This window comes from Oncorhynchus kisutch, unplaced genomic scaffold (assembly GCF_002021735.2).
Source record: "Oncorhynchus kisutch isolate 150728-3 unplaced genomic scaffold, Okis_V2 scaffold956, whole genome shotgun sequence".
Taxonomy (NCBI): Eukaryota; Metazoa; Chordata; class Actinopteri; order Salmoniformes; family Salmonidae; genus Oncorhynchus; species Oncorhynchus kisutch.
In genome coordinates, this window is record NW_022262901.1 from 83,737 (window position 1) to 102,500 (window position 18,764).

Here is an 18,764-nt window from a genome sequence, read left to right on the forward strand (position 1 = left end):
GATGTTTGATATGGGTCTGGAAGGAGAGTTTACAGTCTAACCAGACACCTAAGTATTTGTAGTTGTCCACGTATTCTAAGTCAGAGCCGTCCAGAGTAGTGATGTTGGACAGGCGGGTAGGTGCAGGTAGCGATCGGTTGAAGAGCATGCATTTAGTTTTACTTGTATTTAAGAGCAATTGGAGGCCACGGAAGGAGAGTTGTATGGCATTGAAGCTTGCCTGGAGGGTTGTTAACACAGTGTCCAAAGAAGGGCCGGAAGTATACAGAATGGTGTCGTCTGCGTAGAGGTGGATCAGGGACTCACCAGCAGCAAGAGCGACCTCATTGATGTATACAGAGAAGAGAGAATATAGTGTATAAGAGGTCAGGCTGGGCCTAATATAGTGTATAAGAGGTCAGGCTGGGCCTAATATAGTGTATAAGAGGTCAGGCTGGGCCTAATATAGTGTATAAGAGGACAGGCTGGGCCTAATATAGTGTATAAGAGGACAGGCTGGGCCTAATATAGTGTATAAGAGGACAGGCTGGGCCTAATATAGTGTATAAGAGGTCACACAATAAGTTTTGTAGTGATTCATATGTTGATGATGTAAAGAATATTTGCTGGTCTGTGGTGTGTAATGAGGAGCAACCAGATGCTGCTGGTCTGTGGTGTGTAATGAGGAGCAACCAGACGCTGTTGGTCTGTGGTGTGTGATGAGGAGCAACCAGATGCTGCTGGTCTGTGGTGTGTAATGAGGAGCAACCAGACGCTGCTGGTCTGTGGTGTGTAATGAGGAGCAACCAGACGCTGCTGGTCTGTGGTGTGTAATGAGGAGCAACCAGACACTGCACTTGACACATATATGAAACTACTTATTCCAGTTACTAATAAGCACCAGTTAAGAAAATGATGGTAAAAACTGTTAAATCTCCTTGGATTGATGAGGAATATAAAAATGGTATGGTTGAGAGGGATGAGACAAAAGGTATGGCAATTAAGTCTGGCAGCCCAACCGATTGGCAAAATTACTGCGAATTAAGAAATCATGTGACTAAACTAAATAAAAATTAACTACACTATGAAACGAAGAGAAATGATATAAAGAATGACAGTAAAAAGCTTTGGATCACCTTAAATTAACATTTGTGAAAAAAAGGCCAACTCGGCTCCATTATTCCTTTTTTTTACCAGGCAAGTCAGTTAAGAACAAATTCTTATTTTCAATGACAGCCTAGGAACAGTGGGTTAACTGCCTGTTCAGGGGCAGAACGACAAATTTGTACCTTGTCAGCTCAGTGATTTGAACTTGCAACCTTTCGGTTACTAGTCCAAAGCTCTAACCACTAGGCTACCCTGAATCAGATGGCTCATTCATCACAAAACCCACTGATATTGCCAACTACTTTAATGATTTTTTCATTGGTAAGATTAGCAAATTTAGGTATGAGATGCCAGCAACAAACACTGATACAACACATCCAAGTATATCTGACCAAATTATGAAAGACAAGCATTGTACTTTTGAATTCTGTAAAGTCAGTGTGGAAGAGGTGAACAAAATATTGTTGTCTATCAACAATGACAAGCCACCGGGGTCTGACAATCTGGATGGGAAATGACTGAGGATAATAGCAGACGATATTGCCACTCCTATTTGCCACATCTTCAATGTAAGCCTACTAGAAAGTGTGTGCCCTCAGGCCTGGAGGGAAGCTAAAATCATTCCGCTAACCAAGAAAAGTAAAGCCCACTTTACTGGCTCAAATAGCTGACCAATCAGCCTGTTACCAACCCTTAGTAAACTTCTGGAAAAAAATTGTGTTTGACCAGATACAATGCTTTTTCACAGTGAACAAATTGACAACAGACTTTCAGCATGCTTATAGGAAAGGACATTCAACAAGCACAACACTTACACAAATGACTGATGATTGGCTGGGAAAAATGTATGATAAAAATATTGTAGGGGTTGTTTTGTTAGACTTCAGTGCGGCTTTTGACATTAGTCTGCTGCTGCTGGAAAAACGTATGTGTTATGGCTTTACACCCTCTGCTATAATGTGGATAAAGAGTTACTTGTCCAACAGAACACAGAGGGTGTTCTTTAATGGAAGCCTCTCAAATATTATCCAGTTAGAATCAGGAGTTCCCCAGGGTTGCTGTTTAGGCCCCTTGCTTTTTTCAATCTTTACTAATGACCTGCTACTGGCTTTGAGTAAAGCCAGTGTGTCTATGTATGCAGATGACTCAACACTATACACGTCAGCTACTACAGCGACTGAAATGACAGCAAAACTTAACAAAGAACTGCAGTTAGGTCCAGAATGTGTGGCAAGGAATAAATTAGTCCTAAATATTTCCAAAACTAAAAGCGTTGTATTTGGGACAAATCTTTCACTAGACCCTTAACCTCAACTAAATCTCGTAATGAATAATGTGGAAATTGAGCAAGTTGAGGTGACTAAACTTCTTGGAGTAAACCTGGATTGTAAACTGTCATGGTCAAAAAATATTGATATAACAGTAGCTAAAATGGAGAGAAGTCTGTCCATAATAAAGAGCTCCTCTGTCTTCTTAAGATTCTGACATTTCTCGTCCAAATATTTATATATTTCTTAATTCCATTCCTTTACTTTCAATTTGTGTGTATTGTTGTGAAATTGTTAGATATTACTTGTCAGATATTACTGCACTATTGGGAGCTAGGAACACAAGCATTTCGCTGCACCCGCAATAACATCTGCTAAACACGTGTATGTGATCAATAACATCTGATTTGATGTTACAACACTACCAAGGCAGGTCCTACAGGCCATAGTTTTGTCGCACCTGGACTACTGTTCAGCAGAGAGAGAAAGAGAGACTTTGGAAAATTACTATTGTTTTCAGAACAGGGCAGCACGGCTGGCCCTTAAAAGTACACAGAGAGCTAACATTAATGATATGCATGTAAATCTCTCCTGGTTCAAAGTGGAGGAGAGATTGACTTCATCACTACTTGTTTTTGAAAGAAGTGTTGACAAGCTCAATGTGACGATCTGTCTGTTTAAAATACAAGCACACAGCTCAGACACCCATGCATACCCCACAAGACATGCCACCAGAGGTCTGTTTAAAATACAAGCACACAGCTCAGACACCCATGCATACCCCACAAGACATGCCACCAGAGGTCTCTTCACAGTCCAGAACAGACTATGAGAGGCGCACAGTACTACATTGAGCCATGACTACATGGAACTCTATTCCACATCAGGTAACTGATGCAAGCAGTCGAATCAGATTTTTAAAAAGCAGGTAAAAATACACCTTATGGAACAGCGGGGACTGTGAAGAGACACACACAAAGATACAGACACACACACACACACACGCGCTAGCACATTCACTCTACACACACATACATTGTAATATAGTTGTATGGTTGGTATTATACATGTTGTATTGTAGATATGTAGTGGTGTGAACATGTTTTATGATGTACTGTTTTATATGGAAGTGCTTTAATGTGTTTGGCCCCCAGGAAGAGTAGCTGTTGCCTTGGCAACAGCCAATGGAGATCCTTAATAAATACAACATGGGAGGGAAAGCATTTCCCTACACTACACTCTCAATAACATTTGCTAACCATGTGCATGTGCACCAATAAAATGTGATTTGATTTGAAAGTGAGAGGAGGTTGAAAAGACTGAGGGAGGTTTGAATCTATTGAAGCTAGCAATAACAATGGAGAGGGTATGACAAGGAAGACTGAGGGAGGTTTGAATCTATTGAAGCTAGCAATAACAATGGAGAGGGTATGACAAGGAAGACTGAGGGAGGTTTGAATCTATTGAAGCTAGCAATAACAATGGAGAGGGTATGACAAGGAAGACTGAGGGAGGTTTGAATCTATTGAAGCTAGCAATAACAATGGAGAGAGGTATGATGAGGAAGACTGAGGACAAGTTCAAACAGAGTGAGGCGGACGCCAGTTCCACTCCTGGAGGTGAAGGGGTAGATGGTGTTGTGAGGATCTCGGAGCCAGAGACTTGCATTGATGGACATGGTTATTGATAAAGACAGGTTTGGTCCAGTGGGAGTGAGGGTGGAACCAGGCCTTTTGGCTGATTCACGGGTGGTTTCAGGTTGGGTGGAAAAGATGGTGGGTGCTATTGAGTCGGTGAAGGTAACCCGAAGTGGACTGGTGATGTTTGTTTGTGTTTATTCAGATCAGAGGGAGCAGGGCTCTCTGTGCGACGCATCTTGGGGAAAGACCTATATCTTGCTTTACACTTAGTTACAGGGCACCGTTAAAGGGAGGGGGTTCTGGGGTAGCGTTAGGTTTGGAGGTGGAACAATTGAAGTTGAAGATTCCTGGTGTTGGTGACGCTCGTCGTTTGGTGCGGTGAGCATGGGAAAACAGAGGAGTCACCGTCAGTCCTTTTGAGTTTTGAACACTGGAGGTTGGTGGTACCTTAATTGGGGAGGACGGGCTCGTGGTAATGGCTGGAGTGGAATAGTATCAAATACATCAAACACATGTGTTTCCATGGTTTCCATGTGTTTGATGTCATTCCATTTGCTCTGTTCCAGACATTATGAGCCATCCTCCCCTCAGAAGCCTCCACTTGGTTTTGAGTCAGAGTCTCTACCCAACAAAGCCATGTTAGGATATATCAGGTCTCCTGTTAGAGCTTCTGTTCCGAATCCACTGCAGTGTTTCAGGTGCCACGTTTATGGCCATTTCACAGCGGTGTGAAGGACGGAGATTCCAAGATGTGGGAAGTGTGCAGGAGGGCAATGGGAAAGAGGATTGTGTCGTTTCGGTGGATAAAGTGGTGTGTGTTAACTGTAGGGGTGTCTATGATGCTGGGGATCGGAAGTGTCTGCTGTGAGAGAGGCAGATTGAGGTGGCTTTGAGTCAGAGTAGTGCGGACAGTGTCGTACGCGGAGGCAGTGAAGAAAGTAGAGGAGGAGGGGTCAAGGGTGAGGGATCCTGAGAGGATTCCAGTGAATAGTAGATCTGTGCCAGAACAGAAGGATCGGCCAACGAGTGATCTATGCTTCAGTACGGTTGGCTTCTTAGTGTTCATAGCAATGGTTATCAACTGTACAGTGGAAATGGAACGTAAATCACAGAGAATAGATGTTGTGGTGGCAGCTGCAGAGATGTATTTGGATATATGAGATTTGACTTCGGAAGAGATACAGGGTGTGTTGTCCCGTTCCCCAGGCCGCTGGCATGGTGCAGGAGCAGATAGGATCAAAGTAGTGGAATGTGGTAGTGGGTTTTTAATGAGTGTAGGGTTAAGTTGGTAAGGTAATTAAAATATATGTATATCTTTATTTATTTATAATATTTCCCGGTTCCTCTTTTCCCATTTTGCGTCACAAAGTGTAATGGATCTATACTGTAGTTCCGCTGGGGGAGGTAAAGCCACATATTGGATACCAACCGCTGTTAAACCTCACAGAAGAAGAGGAGTTTTTTTGCACAACCTCGAGTGTACAATTAAACAATAAGGCCCGAGGAGGTGTGGTATATGGCCAATATACCACGGCTAAGGGGTGTTCTTACGCACGACGCAAAGAGGAGTGCCTGGACACAGCTCTTAGCCGTGGTATATTGGCCATATACCACACCTCCTCGGGCCTTATTGCTATTATAAACTGGTTACCAACATAATTAGAGCAGTAAAAATAAATGTTTTGTCATACCCGTGGTTTACGGTCTGATATAAAACGGCTTTCAGCCAATCAGGATTCAAGGCTCGAACCACCCAGTTTATAATTGCCTTTCTACAACGGGTCACCAATTAAATAAAAAACGTTATTTTGATAAATGTATTCATAGGTATTCTATTTCATCCCTCAACAAAAATATAGGCCCAGTCCCAACACATCTATGGTTGCTAGCCAAGCCGGCAGGCCGTTCATTCTGGATAGGTAGACGGAGACGCGACCCAGTCGTTAAGTCTTTCTGTTCTGTATCTATGGACGCGACCCAGTTGTTAAGTCTGTTTGTTCTGTATCTACGGACGCGACCCAGTCGTTAAGTCTGTTTGTTCTGTATCTACGGACGCGACCCAGTCGTTAAGTCTTTTTGTTCTGTATCTATGGACGCGACCCAGTCGTTAAGTCTTTTTGTTCTGTATCTACGGACGCGACCCAGTCGTTAAGTCTTTGTGTTCTGTATCTACGGACGCGACCCAGTCTTTAAGTCTGTTTGTTCTGTATCTACAGACGCGACCCAGTTGTTAAGTCTGTTTGTTCTGTATCTACGGACGCGACCCAGTCGTTAAGTCTGTTTGTTCTGTATCTATGGATGCGACCCAGTCGTTAAGTCTGTTTGTTCTGTATCTACGGACGCGACCCAGTCGTGTTCTAAATGTTCCATTGCCTTACTGGCTGTCAACGTTCTTATCCCTGGCTTGCTAGCTAGCCAACTACGGCTAACTTCCAGTCACGTTAAACAGTGAAGCCAAAATAACATGTCGTTTAACCTGTTTTTATATTGACACTTCTTTGCAAATATCCATAAAAATGATGCTGATTCATGATTTCGACTGGCAGAGAAAAGATGTCCGTCTCATCCTGACACGTTAATTCATTCTCAATAGGATAGTGGAGATCGAATGTCAATATCAAAACAATGTTGCAAATGTCCAGAGACAGACAGAAACGTTTGTACAACCCCCCCCCCCCCCCCCCCCTGTTGTTGCAAACCAAATGTTAGGCTAGAAGCATGGGGATATAATGTCTAGATGCTTTTTATAGTAGACATCAAGTTAATTAAATGGTTGATGGGTCACTGGATGCGCAGGCATTTCTCATAGGCTGACCCATACTAAACAGTTTTTTTTTTGCGTGGCTTAGAACGCGTCTCAACCAATCACAATGCCTGCTTTTTGTTATTGTATAACCACCAAGAAGCTCTTCCCTACAGTCCTACAGCTCTTACCACAGTCAGGGTTGCCATGGATTCTAGAGCCCATAATTTCTCCTCCGTGCTGGTCAACACACCAACACTCTCCCATGCTCTGGTCACACTGCAGCTGCCTGTAGTAGCCGTCCTCATCGCAGCTGGGGATGTACATGCCTGCAAAAACACACACACACACTGTGTTGTTAAATATGTATGCACTGTGCAGCGGAGCTCTCTGCGCTGACTCACACGAGATAAGTGGTGCATAAATGAAAAAACATCAGCACAGCTTGTAGACCTGTGAGGAGACTCAGTCCGGAAAGGAAGGAGAGGTAACAGAGGAGGAGCTGTCTGAGGAGGAGCTGTCTGAATGCCACAGAGAGAAAGAGAGACAAGGTGAGAGAGAGGGTAGAAGAGAGGGAGAAACACAGAGAGGGGGATAGAAAGAGAGATGAGAAAGAGAGAGGGAAAAATAGAGGGAGACAGAGAATAGAGAGGGGAAGAGAGAGAGAGAGAAAAAACAGGGAGGCTGAGAGAGAGAGAAAAAACAGGGAGGCGAGAGAGAGACAGAGAGAGAGAGACAGAGAGAGAGACCAGAGAGGAGAGGGACAGAGAGAGGGACAGAGAGAGGAGAGACAGAGAGAGACACACAGAGGAGAGAGAGACAGAGAGAGAGAGAGACAGAGAGAGAGGGACAGAGAGAGGGACAGAGAGAGGGACAGAGAGAGGGACAGAGAGAGGGACAGAAAAAACAGGGAGAGAGAGACAGAGAGTGAGACAGAGAGAGAGAGAAAGAGGAGAGTAGTAGTATCAGTAATATTTATTAGGATCCCCAGTGAGCTGCTGCTGAGGCAGGGGCTGCTCTTCCTGGGGTCCAAACAGGAAACAAACATAAAACACACCAAGATAAAGCAAAGCAGTTCGACACATACAACGACACAGAGTTACACATGGAGTTAAACAAACATACAGTCAATAATACAGTAGAAAGATAAGTCTATATACAATGTGAGCAAATGAGGTGAGATAAGGGAGGTAAAGGCAAAACAATAAAATAAATAGTGTGATAGTGTCAATTTTAATCTATATATTTACTCAGGCATGTCTCTCTCTGCCATGATAGTGTCAGCTTAGAAAATTCCAGAAAATTATGTCATGGCTTTTAGAAGCTTCTGATAGGCTAATTGACATAATTTGCATCAATTGGAGTGTAGCTGTGGATGTATTTCAAGGCCTACCTTCAAACTCAGTGCCTCTTTGCTTGACATCTGGAAAATCTAAAGAAATCAGTCAAGAACTTAGAATAATTTTGTAGACCTCCACAAGTCTGGCTCATCCTTGGGAGCAATTTCCAAATGCCTGACAGGTACCACGTTCATCTGTACAAACATAGTACGCAAGTATAAACACCATGGGACCACGCAGCCGTCATACCGCTCAGAGGAAGGAGACGCCTTCTGTCTCCTAGAGATGAGCGTACTTTGGTGTGAAAGGTGCAAATCAATCCCAGAACAACAGCAAAGGACATTGTGAAGATGCTGAAGGAAAACAGGTACTAAAGTATATATATTCACAGTAAAACAAGTCCTATATCAACATAACCTGAAAGGCCGCTCAGCGAGGAAGAAGCCACTGCTCCAAACCGCCATAAAAATGCCAGACTACGGTTTGACAAATGCACATGGGAGAAAGATCGTACTTTTGGAGAAAATGTCCGCTGGTCTGATGAAACAAAAATGCAACTGTTTGGCCGTAATGACCATCGTTATGTTGGTGAAGGAAAAGGGAGAGGCTTGCAAGCCGAAGAACACCATCCCAACCGTGAAGCGCCCGGGTGGCAGCATCTTGTTGTGGGAGTGCTTTGCTGCAGGAGGGCTGGTGCACTTCTCAAAATAGATGGCATCATGACAAAGTTATATTATGTGGATATATTGAAGCAACATCTCAAGACATCAGTCAGGAAGTTAAAGCTTGGGTCGCAAATGAGTCTTCCAAATGGACAATGACCCCAAGCATACTTCCAAAGTTGTGGCAAAAAGGACAACAAAGTCAAGGTATTGGAGTGGCCATCACAAAGCCCTGACCTCAATCCTATAGAACATTTGTGGGCAGAACTGAAAAAGCATGTGCGAGCAAGGAGGCCTACAAACGTGACTCAGTTACACCAGCTCTGTCAGGAGGAATGGGCCAAAATTCACCCAATTTATTGTGGNACCACAGTCAGGGTTGCCATGGATTCTAGAGCCCATAATTTCTCCTCCGTGCTGGTCAACACACCAACACTCTCATGCTCTGGTCACACTGCAGCTGCCTGTAGTAGCCGTCCTCATCGCAGCTGGGGATGTACATGCCTGCAAAAACACACACACACACTGTGTTGTTAAATATGTATGCACTGTGCAGCGGAGCTCTCTGCGCTGACTCACACGAGATAAGTGGTGCATAAATGAAAAAACATCAGCACAGCTTGTAGACCTGTGAGGAGACTCAGTCCGGAAAGGAAGGAGAGGTAACAGAGGAGGAGCTGTCTGAGGAGGAGCTGTCTGAATGCCACAGAGAGAAAGAGAGACAAGGTGAGAGAGAGGGTAGAAGAGAGGGAGAAACACAGAGATGGGATAGAAGAGAGATGAGAAGAGAGAGGGAAAAATAGAGGGAGACAGAGAAATAGAGAGGGGAAGAGAGAGAGAGAGAAAAAACAGGGAGGCGAGAGAGAGAAAAAACAGGGAGGCGAGAGAGAGACAGAGAGAGAGAGACAGAGAGAGAGACAGAGAGAGAGGGACAGAGAGAGGGACAGAGAGAGAGAGACAGAGAGAGACACACAGAGAGTAGAGACAAGAGAGAGAGAGAGACAGAGAGAGAGGGACAGAGAGAGGGACAGAGAGAGGACAGAGAGAGGGACAGAGAGAGGGACAGAAAAAACAGGGAGAGAGAGACAGAGAGTGAGACAGAGAGAGAGAGAAAGAGAGAGTAGTAGTATCAGTAATATTTATTAGGATCCCCAGTGAGCTGCTGCTGAGGCAGGGGCTGCTCTTCCTGGGGTCCAAACAGGAACAACACATAAAACACACCAAGATAAAGCAAAGCAGTTCGACACATACAACGACACAGAGTTTACACATGGAGTTTAAACAAACATACAGTCAATAATACAGTAGAAAGATCAGTCTATATACAATGTGAGCAAATGAGGTGAAGATAAGGGAGGTAAGGCAAAACAATAAAATAAATAGTGTGATCGTGTCATTTTAATCTAATATTTTACTCAGGCATGTCTCTCTCTGCCATGATAGTGTCAGCTTAGAAAATTCAGAAAATTATGTCATGCTTTAGAAGCTTCTGATAGGCTAATTGACATAATTTGCATCAATTGGAGGTGTAGCTGTGGATGTATTTCAAGGCCTACCTTCAAACTCAGTGCCTCTTTGCTTGACATCATGGGAAAATCTAAAGAAATCAGTCAAGAACTTAGAATAATTTTTGTAGACCTCCACAAGTCTGGCTCATCCTTGGGAGCAATTTCCAAATGCCTGAAGGTACCACGTTCATCTGTACAAACAATAGTACGCAAGTATAAACACCATGGGACCACGCAGCCGTCATACCGCTCAGGAAGGAGACGCCTTCTGTCTCCTAGAGATGAGCGTACTTTGGTGTGAAAGGTGCAAATCAATCCCAGAACAACAGCAAAGGACATTGTGAAGATGCTGAAGGAAACAGGTACTAAAGTATATATATTCACAGTAAAACAAGTCCTATATCAACATAACCTGAAAGGCCGCTCAGCGAGGAAGAAGCCACTGCTCCAAAACCGCCATAAAAATGCCAGACTACGGTTTGCAAATGCACATGGGGAGAAAGATCGTACTTTTTGGAGAAATGTCCGCTGGTCTGATGAAACAAAAATGCAACTGTTTGGCCGTAATGACCATCGTTATGTTTGGAGGAAAAGGGAGAGGCTTGCAAGCCGAAGAACACCATCCCAACCGTGAAGCGCCCGGGTGGCAGCATCTTGTTGTGGGAGTGCTTTGCTGCAGGAGGGCCTGGTGCACTTCTCAAAATAGATGGCATCATGACAAAGTTATATTATGTGGATATATTGAAGCAACATCTCAAGACATCAGTCAGGAAGTTAAAGCTTGGGTCGCAAATGAGTCTTCCAAATGGACAATGACCCCAAGCATACTTCCAAAGTTGTGGCAAAAAGGACAACAAAGTCAAGGTATTGGAGTGGCCATCACAAAGCCCTGACCTCAATCCTATAGAACATTTGTGGGCAGAACTGAAAAAGCATGTGCGAGCAAGGAGGCCTACAAACGTGACTCAGTTACACCAGCTCTGTCAGGAGGAATGGGCCAAAATTCACCCAATTTATTGTGGGAAGCTTCTGGAAGGCTACCCGAAACATTTGACCCAAGCTAAACAATTTAAAGGCAATGCTACCAAATACTAATTGAGTGTATGTAAACTTCTGACCCACTGGGAATGTGATGAAAGAAATAAAAGCTGAAATAAATCATTATCTTGTCACGCCCTGACCATAGAGAGCCTTTTTATTCTCTATTTTGTGTGTGACTAGGGTGGGTGATCTAGTGTGTTAATTTCTACGTTGGCCTGGTATGGTTCCCAATCAGAGGCAGCTGTTTAGCGTTGTCTCTGATTGGGGATCATATTTAGGCAGCCATTTCCCCACTGTGTTTTGTGGGATCTCGTTCCTGTGTAGTTGCCTGTGAGCACTGCATGAGCGTCACGTGTCGCGTTATTGTTTTTTGTGCGTTTCACTTATCAATAAAATATGTCGAACCGATATCTGAATGTTCCTACGACGATCGTGACATATCTCTGCTATTATTCTGACATTTCACATTCTTAAAATAAAGTGGTGATCCTAACTGACCTAAAACAGGGAATTTTTTTACTAGGAATAAATGTCAGGAATTGAGTTTAAATGTATTTGGCTAAGGTGTATGTAAACTTCCGACTTCAACTTTATGTCTATGTCTTGATAGTGTCATGTTAAAATGGTTGACAGTCCTGTGATCAGTTCCCCCTGTTTCAGCCTCCTCCCTTCAGACCAACTGTCAAACACAACTGCCATTTTACATAAACACTGTAGCGAGGGGGCGGAGTTACAAATGCCCCCCAAAATAAAGAGACGAGACAAGGAATAAGACATTTCAAGTCCCCAATGGGGAACTAACTTTAAACTTGTCTTCAAATATTTAAAGCCTGTTTTTGGTTTGGTTCCTCCTTATCCTCAGTTGGTACCCATACTGCACCATACTTTAACATACTATAACCATACCCCACATACTGCACCATACTGGAACATACTGCACCATACCCCACCACACTGCACCATACCGCAACATACTGCACCATACCCCAACATACTGCACCATACCCCACCATACTGCACCATGCCCCAACATACTGCACCATACTGCACCACACCCCATCATACTGCACCATACTGTAACATACTGCACCATACTGTAACATACTGCACCATACCCCAACATACTGCACCGTACCCCACCATACTGCACCATACTGTAACATACTGCACCATACTGTAACATACTGCACCATACCCCAACATACTGCACCATACCCCAACATACTGCACCGTACCCCACCATACTGCACCATACTGTAACATACTGCACAATACCCTAACATACTGCACCATACCCCAACATACTGCACCATACCCCATCATACTGCACCATACCCCACCATACTGCACCATACCCCACCATACTGCACCATACCCCAACATAATGCACCATATTGTACCATACCCAACATACTGTATCATACTGCACCATATCCCAACATACTGCACCACTCAGCTGAAGGAGCATTAGGTATCCTTGAGCAGAGGAGTAAAATCACAATCAGAGGAGAGGAGGAGTGAGAGGAGGGAGGGAGGGAGGGAGTGAGGGAGAGGAGGGAGGGAGAGGAGGAGGAAGGGAGGGAAAGGAGGGAGTGAGAGGAGGAGTGAGAGGAGGGAGGGAGAGGAGGGAGGGAGAGGAGGAGGAAGGGAGGGAAAGGAGGGAGTGAGAGGAGGAGTGAGAGGAGGGAGGGAGAGGAGGAGTGAGAGGAGGGGTGAGAGGAGGGAGGGAGGGAGAGGAGGGAGGAAGGAGTGAGAGGAGGGAGGGAGGGAGAGGAGCGATGGAGAGGAGGAGGGAGTGAGCGAGAGGAGTGAGGGAGGGAGGGAGGGAGGGAAGGAGAGGAGGGTGTGAGAGGAGGGAGGGGAGGGAGTGAGAGGAGGAGAGAGGAAGGAAGGAGTGAGAGGAGGGAGGGAGAGGATGGAGAGGAGGAGTGAGAGGAGGGAGGGAGAGGAGGTGAGAGGAGGGAGTGAGAGGAGGAGAGAGGAAGGAGTGAGAGGAGGGAGGGAGAGGAGGGAGGGAGAGGAGGAGGGAGGGAGTGAAAGGAGGGAGAGGAGGGAAGCAGAGGAGGGAAGGAGAGGAGGGTGTAAGAGGAGGGAGGGAGGGAGGGAGGGAGGGAGGGAGGGAGGGAGGGAGGGAGGGAGGGAGGGAGGGAGGGAGGAAATTAATAAGGCAGTAGCTGTGTTTCTGAAAGAGGAGCACCTTGTCAAGCGGATGGTGTTACTCTAAATGATGTTTTTTTTGCTAATCACGCAGCTTCTCCCCGGATACCAGGGTTACTTTATCCAACGTGCCAACGTTCATTCCCCATGGCAACCTGGTGCGAGAGCTCTCTTTTTGTCTTTCCTGTAACGTGAGAGCTCTCATGTTACGGGAAAGCCGAAAAGACCGTTATTACTTGGATGTTAAAACCCACGACTGAAACATGTTACTGATTGTAAAAGGTATCTGGCATCAAGTGAGGTATGAGGTGAAAGTCTACATGGTTTATGTGACTACAGGGGAGGTATGAGGTGAAAGTCTACATGGTTAATGTGACTACAGGGGAGGTATGAGGTGAAAGTCTACATGGTTTATGTGACTACAGGTGAGGTATGAGGTGAAAGTCTACATGGTTTATGTGACTACAGGGGAGGTATGAGGTGAAAGTCTACATGGTTTATGTGACTACAGGGGAGGTATGAGGTGAAAGTCTACATGGTTAATGTGACTACAGGGGAGGTATGAGGTGAAAGTCTACATGGTTAATGTGACTACAGGGGAGGTATGAGGTGAAAGTCTACATGGTTTATGTGACTACAGGGGAGGTATGAGGTGAAAGTCTGAAGTGTTTTGATTGGAGATAAGCGGCAGGGCACAGGGAGCGGGATGAGCAGGGCACTGGGAGAGGGGAGAGCAGGGCACTGGGAGAGGGGAGAGCAGGGCACAGGGAGAGGGGAGAGCAGGGCACTGGGAGAGGGGAGAGCAGGGCACAGGGAGAGGGGAGAGCAGGCACAGGGAGAGGGGAGAGCAGGGCACAGGGAGAGGGGAGAGGCAGGCACAGGGGAGAGTAGGGGAGAGCGGGCACAGGGAGAGGGGAGAGCAGGGCACGGGAGAGGGGGAGAGCAGGGAGAGGGAGAGGGAGGAGAGAGGGGAGAGCAGGGCACAGGGAGAGGGAGAGCAGGGCACAGGAGAGGGGAGAGCAGGGCACAGGGAGAGGGGAGAGCGAGAAGCAGGAGAGGGGAGAGGGGAGTGAGAGCCGGGCACAGGGAGAGGGCGACGAGACAGGGAGAGGGGAGAGCAGGGCACAGGGAGAGGGGGAGGCAGGGCCACGGGAGAGGGGAGAGCAGGGCACAGGGAGAAGGGTAGAGCAGGGCACTGGGAGAGGGGAGAGCAGGGCACAGGGAGAGGGGAAGTGAGAGCGGGCAAGCAGGGCACGGAGAGGGGAGAGAGCAGGGCCACAGGGAGAGGGGAGAGCAGGGCACCACAGGGAAGAGGGGAGAGCAGGGAGAGGGGAGAGCAGGGGCCACAGGGAGAGGGGAGGAGAGCAGGGCACAGGGAGAGGGGAGAGCAGGGAGAGGGAGAGGGAGGAGAGCAGGGCACAGGGAGAGGGGAGAGCAGGGCACAGGGAGGGGAGAGCAGGGCACAGGGAGAGGGGAGGAGAGCAGGGAGAGGGGGAGAGCAGGGCACAGGGAGAGGGAGAGCAGGGCACAGGGAGAGGGGAGAGGCAGGCACAGGGAAGAGGGGGAGAGCAGGGCCACAGGGAGAGGGGGAGAGCAGGGCACAGGGAGAGGGGAGAGCAGGGCACGGGGAGAGGGGAGAGCAGGGCACAGGGAGAGGGGAGAGCAGGGCACAGGGAGAGGGAAGCAGGGGCACAGGGAGGAGGGAGAGCAGGGCACAGGGAGAGGGGAGGAGAGCAGGGCACAGGGAGAGGGGAGAGCAGGGCACAGGGAGAGGGGGAGAGCAGGGCACAGGGGAGAGGGGAGGAGAGCAGGGCACAGGGAGAGCAGGGGCCCAGGGAGATGGGAGAGCAGGGCACAGGGAGAGGGGAGAGCAGGGCCCAGGGAGAGAGGAGAGCAGGGGCCCAGGGAGAGGGGAGAGCAGGGCACAGGGAGAAGGGAGAGCAGGGAGAGGGGGAGAGCAGGGAGAGGAGAGAGCAGGGAGAGGGGAGAGGGAGAGCAGGGAGGGAGAGGGGAGAGCAGGGAGAGGGGAGAGCAGGGAGAGGGGAGAGCAAGGCACAGGGAGAGGGGAGAGCAGGGAGAGTGGAGAGGGGAGAGCAGGGAGAGGGGAGAGCAGGGAGAGGGGAGAGCAGGGAGAGGGGAGAGCAGGGCACAGGGAGAGGGGAGAGCAGGGCACAGGGAGAGGGGAGAGCAGGGCACAGGGAGAGGGGAGAGCAGGGCACAGGGAGAGGGGAGAGCAGGGCACAGGGAGAGCAGGGCCCAGGGAGAGCATGGCCCAGGGAGAGGGGAGAGCAGGGCCCAGGGAGAGGGGAGAGCAGGGCCCAGGGAGAGCAGGGCACAGGGAGAGCAGGGCCCAGGGAGAGGGGAGAGCAGGGCCCAGGGAGAGGGGAGAGCAGGGCCCAGGGAGAGCAGGCACTGATGGAACCTCTGTCACGTCTGGCTCCAGATCTGAGTTCGGACCTGGGGGGGTTCAGGGCAGCCCGGACTGAGTCCAGACTCCACCCCAAACATGGGAATTGCAAGATTCCGTCGCCAATACTGTTGATGTTAATGTTGATGATGTTGATGAAGCCAGGTTGCCGTGGCGGGTTGCCGTGGCGGGGAGCTCAGGACTCCGAGGCTTATACGCCTGTCTCACAGACAATGAAGAATGATGTGCCCAGTGTAATTACAGACACGCAGGGTGATGTGCCCAGTGTAATTACAGACACGCAGGGTGATGGTAGGGAGGAGTTAGAGGCGGTTGCGGGGAGCCGAGGTGGCTCCGGATTCCATGGAGCTGACCAATGAGGATGGAGGAATGCAGGAAGAGATTGATACACTGTCAGATATCCCCACCAATGTATATGTAGAATCTCAGGGTGAGTCCCAGTCAGGTTCACTGTACAAATGACAGCAGGTTGCTGATTTTCAATTGATAATATGATGACTATCTCCCTGTAGCACTCACTTCTGTCATCATGATGTGCTTTGAGAGGCTAGTTAAGGATCATATCACCTCTGCAGCAGGAGGTGGAGGGGGTCCGTACTGCAGCAGGAGGTGGAGGGGGTCCGTACTGCAGCAGGAGGTGGAGGGGGTCCGTACTGCAGCAGGAGGTGGAGGGGGTCCGTACTGCAGCAAGAGGTGGAGGGGGTCCGTACTGCAGCAGGAGGTGGAGGGGTCCGTACTGCAGCAGGAGGTGGAGGGGGTCTGTGCTACAGCAGGAGGTGGAAGGGGTCCGTACTGCAGCAGGTGGAGGGGGTCTGTACTACAGCAGGAGGTGGAGGGGGTCCGTGCTACAGCAGGAGGTGGAGGGGGTCCGTACTACAACAGGAGGTGGAGGGGGTCCGTACTGCAGCAGGAGGTGGAGGGGGTCTGTGCTACAGCAGGAGGTGGAAGGGGTCCGTACTGCAGCAGGAGGTGGAGGGGGTCCGTACTGCAGCAGGAGGTGGAGGGGTCCGTACTACAACAGGAGGTGGAGGGGGTCCGTACTACAGCAGGAGGTGGTCTGTGCTGCAGCAGGAGGTGGAGGGGGTCCGTGCTACAGCAGGAGGTGGAGGGGGTCCGTACTACAGCAGGAGGTGGAGGGGGTCCGTACTACAGCAGGAGGTAGAGGGGGTCCGTACTACAGCAGGAGGTAGAGGGGGTCTGTACTACAGCAGGAGGTGTAGGGGGTCTGTACTACAGCAGGAGGTGGAGGGGTCCGTACTACAACAGGAGGTGGAGGGGGTCCGTACTACAGCAGGAGGTGGTCTGTGCTGCAGCAGGAGGTGGAGGGGGTCCGTGCTACAGCAGGAGGTGGAGGGGGTCCGTACTACAGCAGGAGGTGGAGGGGGTCCGTACTACAGCAGGAGGTAGAGGGGGTCCGTACTACAACAAGAGGTGGAGGGGGTCCGTGCTACAGCAGGAGGTGGAGGGGGTCCGTACTACAACAGGAGGTGGAGGGGTTTCCGTGCTACAGCAGGAGGTGGAGGGGGTCCGTACTACAGCAGGAGGTGGAGGGGGTCCGTACTACAGCAGGAGGTGGAGGGGGTCCGTACTACAGCAGGAGGTGGAGGGGGTCCGTACTACAACAGGAGGTGGAGGGGGTCCGTACTACAGCAGGAGGTGGAGGGGGTCTGTACTACAGCAGGAGGTGTAGGGGGTCCGTACTACAGCAGGAGGTGTAGGGGGTCCGTGCTACAGCAGGAGGTGTAGGGGGTCCGTGCTACAGCAGGAGGTGGAGGGGGTCCATACTGCAGCAGGAGGTGGAGGGGGTCCGTACTGCAGCAGGAGGTGGAGGGGGTCCGTACTGCAGCAGGAGGTGGAGGGGGTCCGTACTGCAGCAGGAGGTGGAGGGGTCCGTACTGCAGCAGGAGGTGGAGGGGGTCTGTGCTACAGCAGGAGGTGGAAGGGGTCCGTACTGCAGCAGGTGGAGGGGGTCTGTACTACAGCAGGAGGTGGAGGGGGTCCGTGCTACAGCAGGAGGTGGAGGGGGTCCGTACTACAACAGGAGGTGGAGGGGGTCTGTACTACAGCAGGAGGTGTAGGGGGTCCGTACTGCAGCAGGAGGTGGAGGGGGTCCGTACTGCAGCAGGAGGTGGAGGGGGTCCGTACTGCAGCAGGAGAAGGAGGGGTCCGTACTGCAGCAGGAGGTGGAGGGGGTCTGTGCTACAGCAGGAGGTGGAAGGGGTCCGTACTGCAGCAGGTGGAGGGGGTCTGTACTACAGCAGGAGGTGGAGGGGGTCCGTGCTACAGCAGGAGGTGGAAGGGGTCCGTACTGCAGCAGGTGGAGGGGGTCTGTACTACAACAGGAGGTGGAGGGGGTCCGTACTACAGCAGGAGGTGGTCTGTGCTGCAGCAGGAGGTGGAGGGGGTCCGTGCTACAGCAGGAGGTGGAGGGGGTCCGTACTACAGCAGGAGGTGGAGGGGGTCCGTACTACAGCAGGAGGTAGAGGGGGTCCGTACTACAACAGGAGGTGGAGGGGGTCCGTACTACAACAGGAGGTGGAGGGGGTCCGTACTACAGCAGGAGGTGGTCTGTGCTGCAGCAGGAGGTGGAGGGGGTCCGTGCTACAGCAGGAGGTGGAGGGGGTCCGTACTACAGCAGGAGGTGGAGGGGGTCCGTACTACAGCAGGAGGTAGAGGGGGTCCATACTACAACAGGAGGTGGAGGGGGTCCGTGCTACAGCAGGAGGTGGAGGGGGTCCGTACTACAACAGGAGGTGGAGGGGGTCCGTGCTACAGCAGGAGGTGGAGGGGGTCCGTACTACAGCAGGAGGTGGAGGGGGTCCGTACTACAGCAGGAGGTGGAGGGGGTCCGTACTACAGCAGGAGGTGGAGGGGGTCCGTACTACAACAGG

General features: G+C 49.6%; 1 protein-coding gene across 2 annotated transcripts in view; it reads right to left on the reverse strand.

The window, feature by feature from the left end:
• LOC116363648 (testican-2) overlaps positions 1–18,764 on the reverse strand; it is a gene marked incomplete at its 5' end in the record, with an annotated part of 38,903 nt that overhangs the window by 12,102 nt on the left and 8,037 nt on the right. Inside the window, 1 exon segment of one of the 2 annotated variants that reach the window (XR_004207884.1) lies at positions 9,108–9,243. Coding sequence is in view for 1 of the 2 variants with exons in the window: in XM_031817210.1 (XP_031673070.1) it covers positions 6,929–7,066 (138 nt within the window). 2 annotated transcript variants of the gene reach the window in all.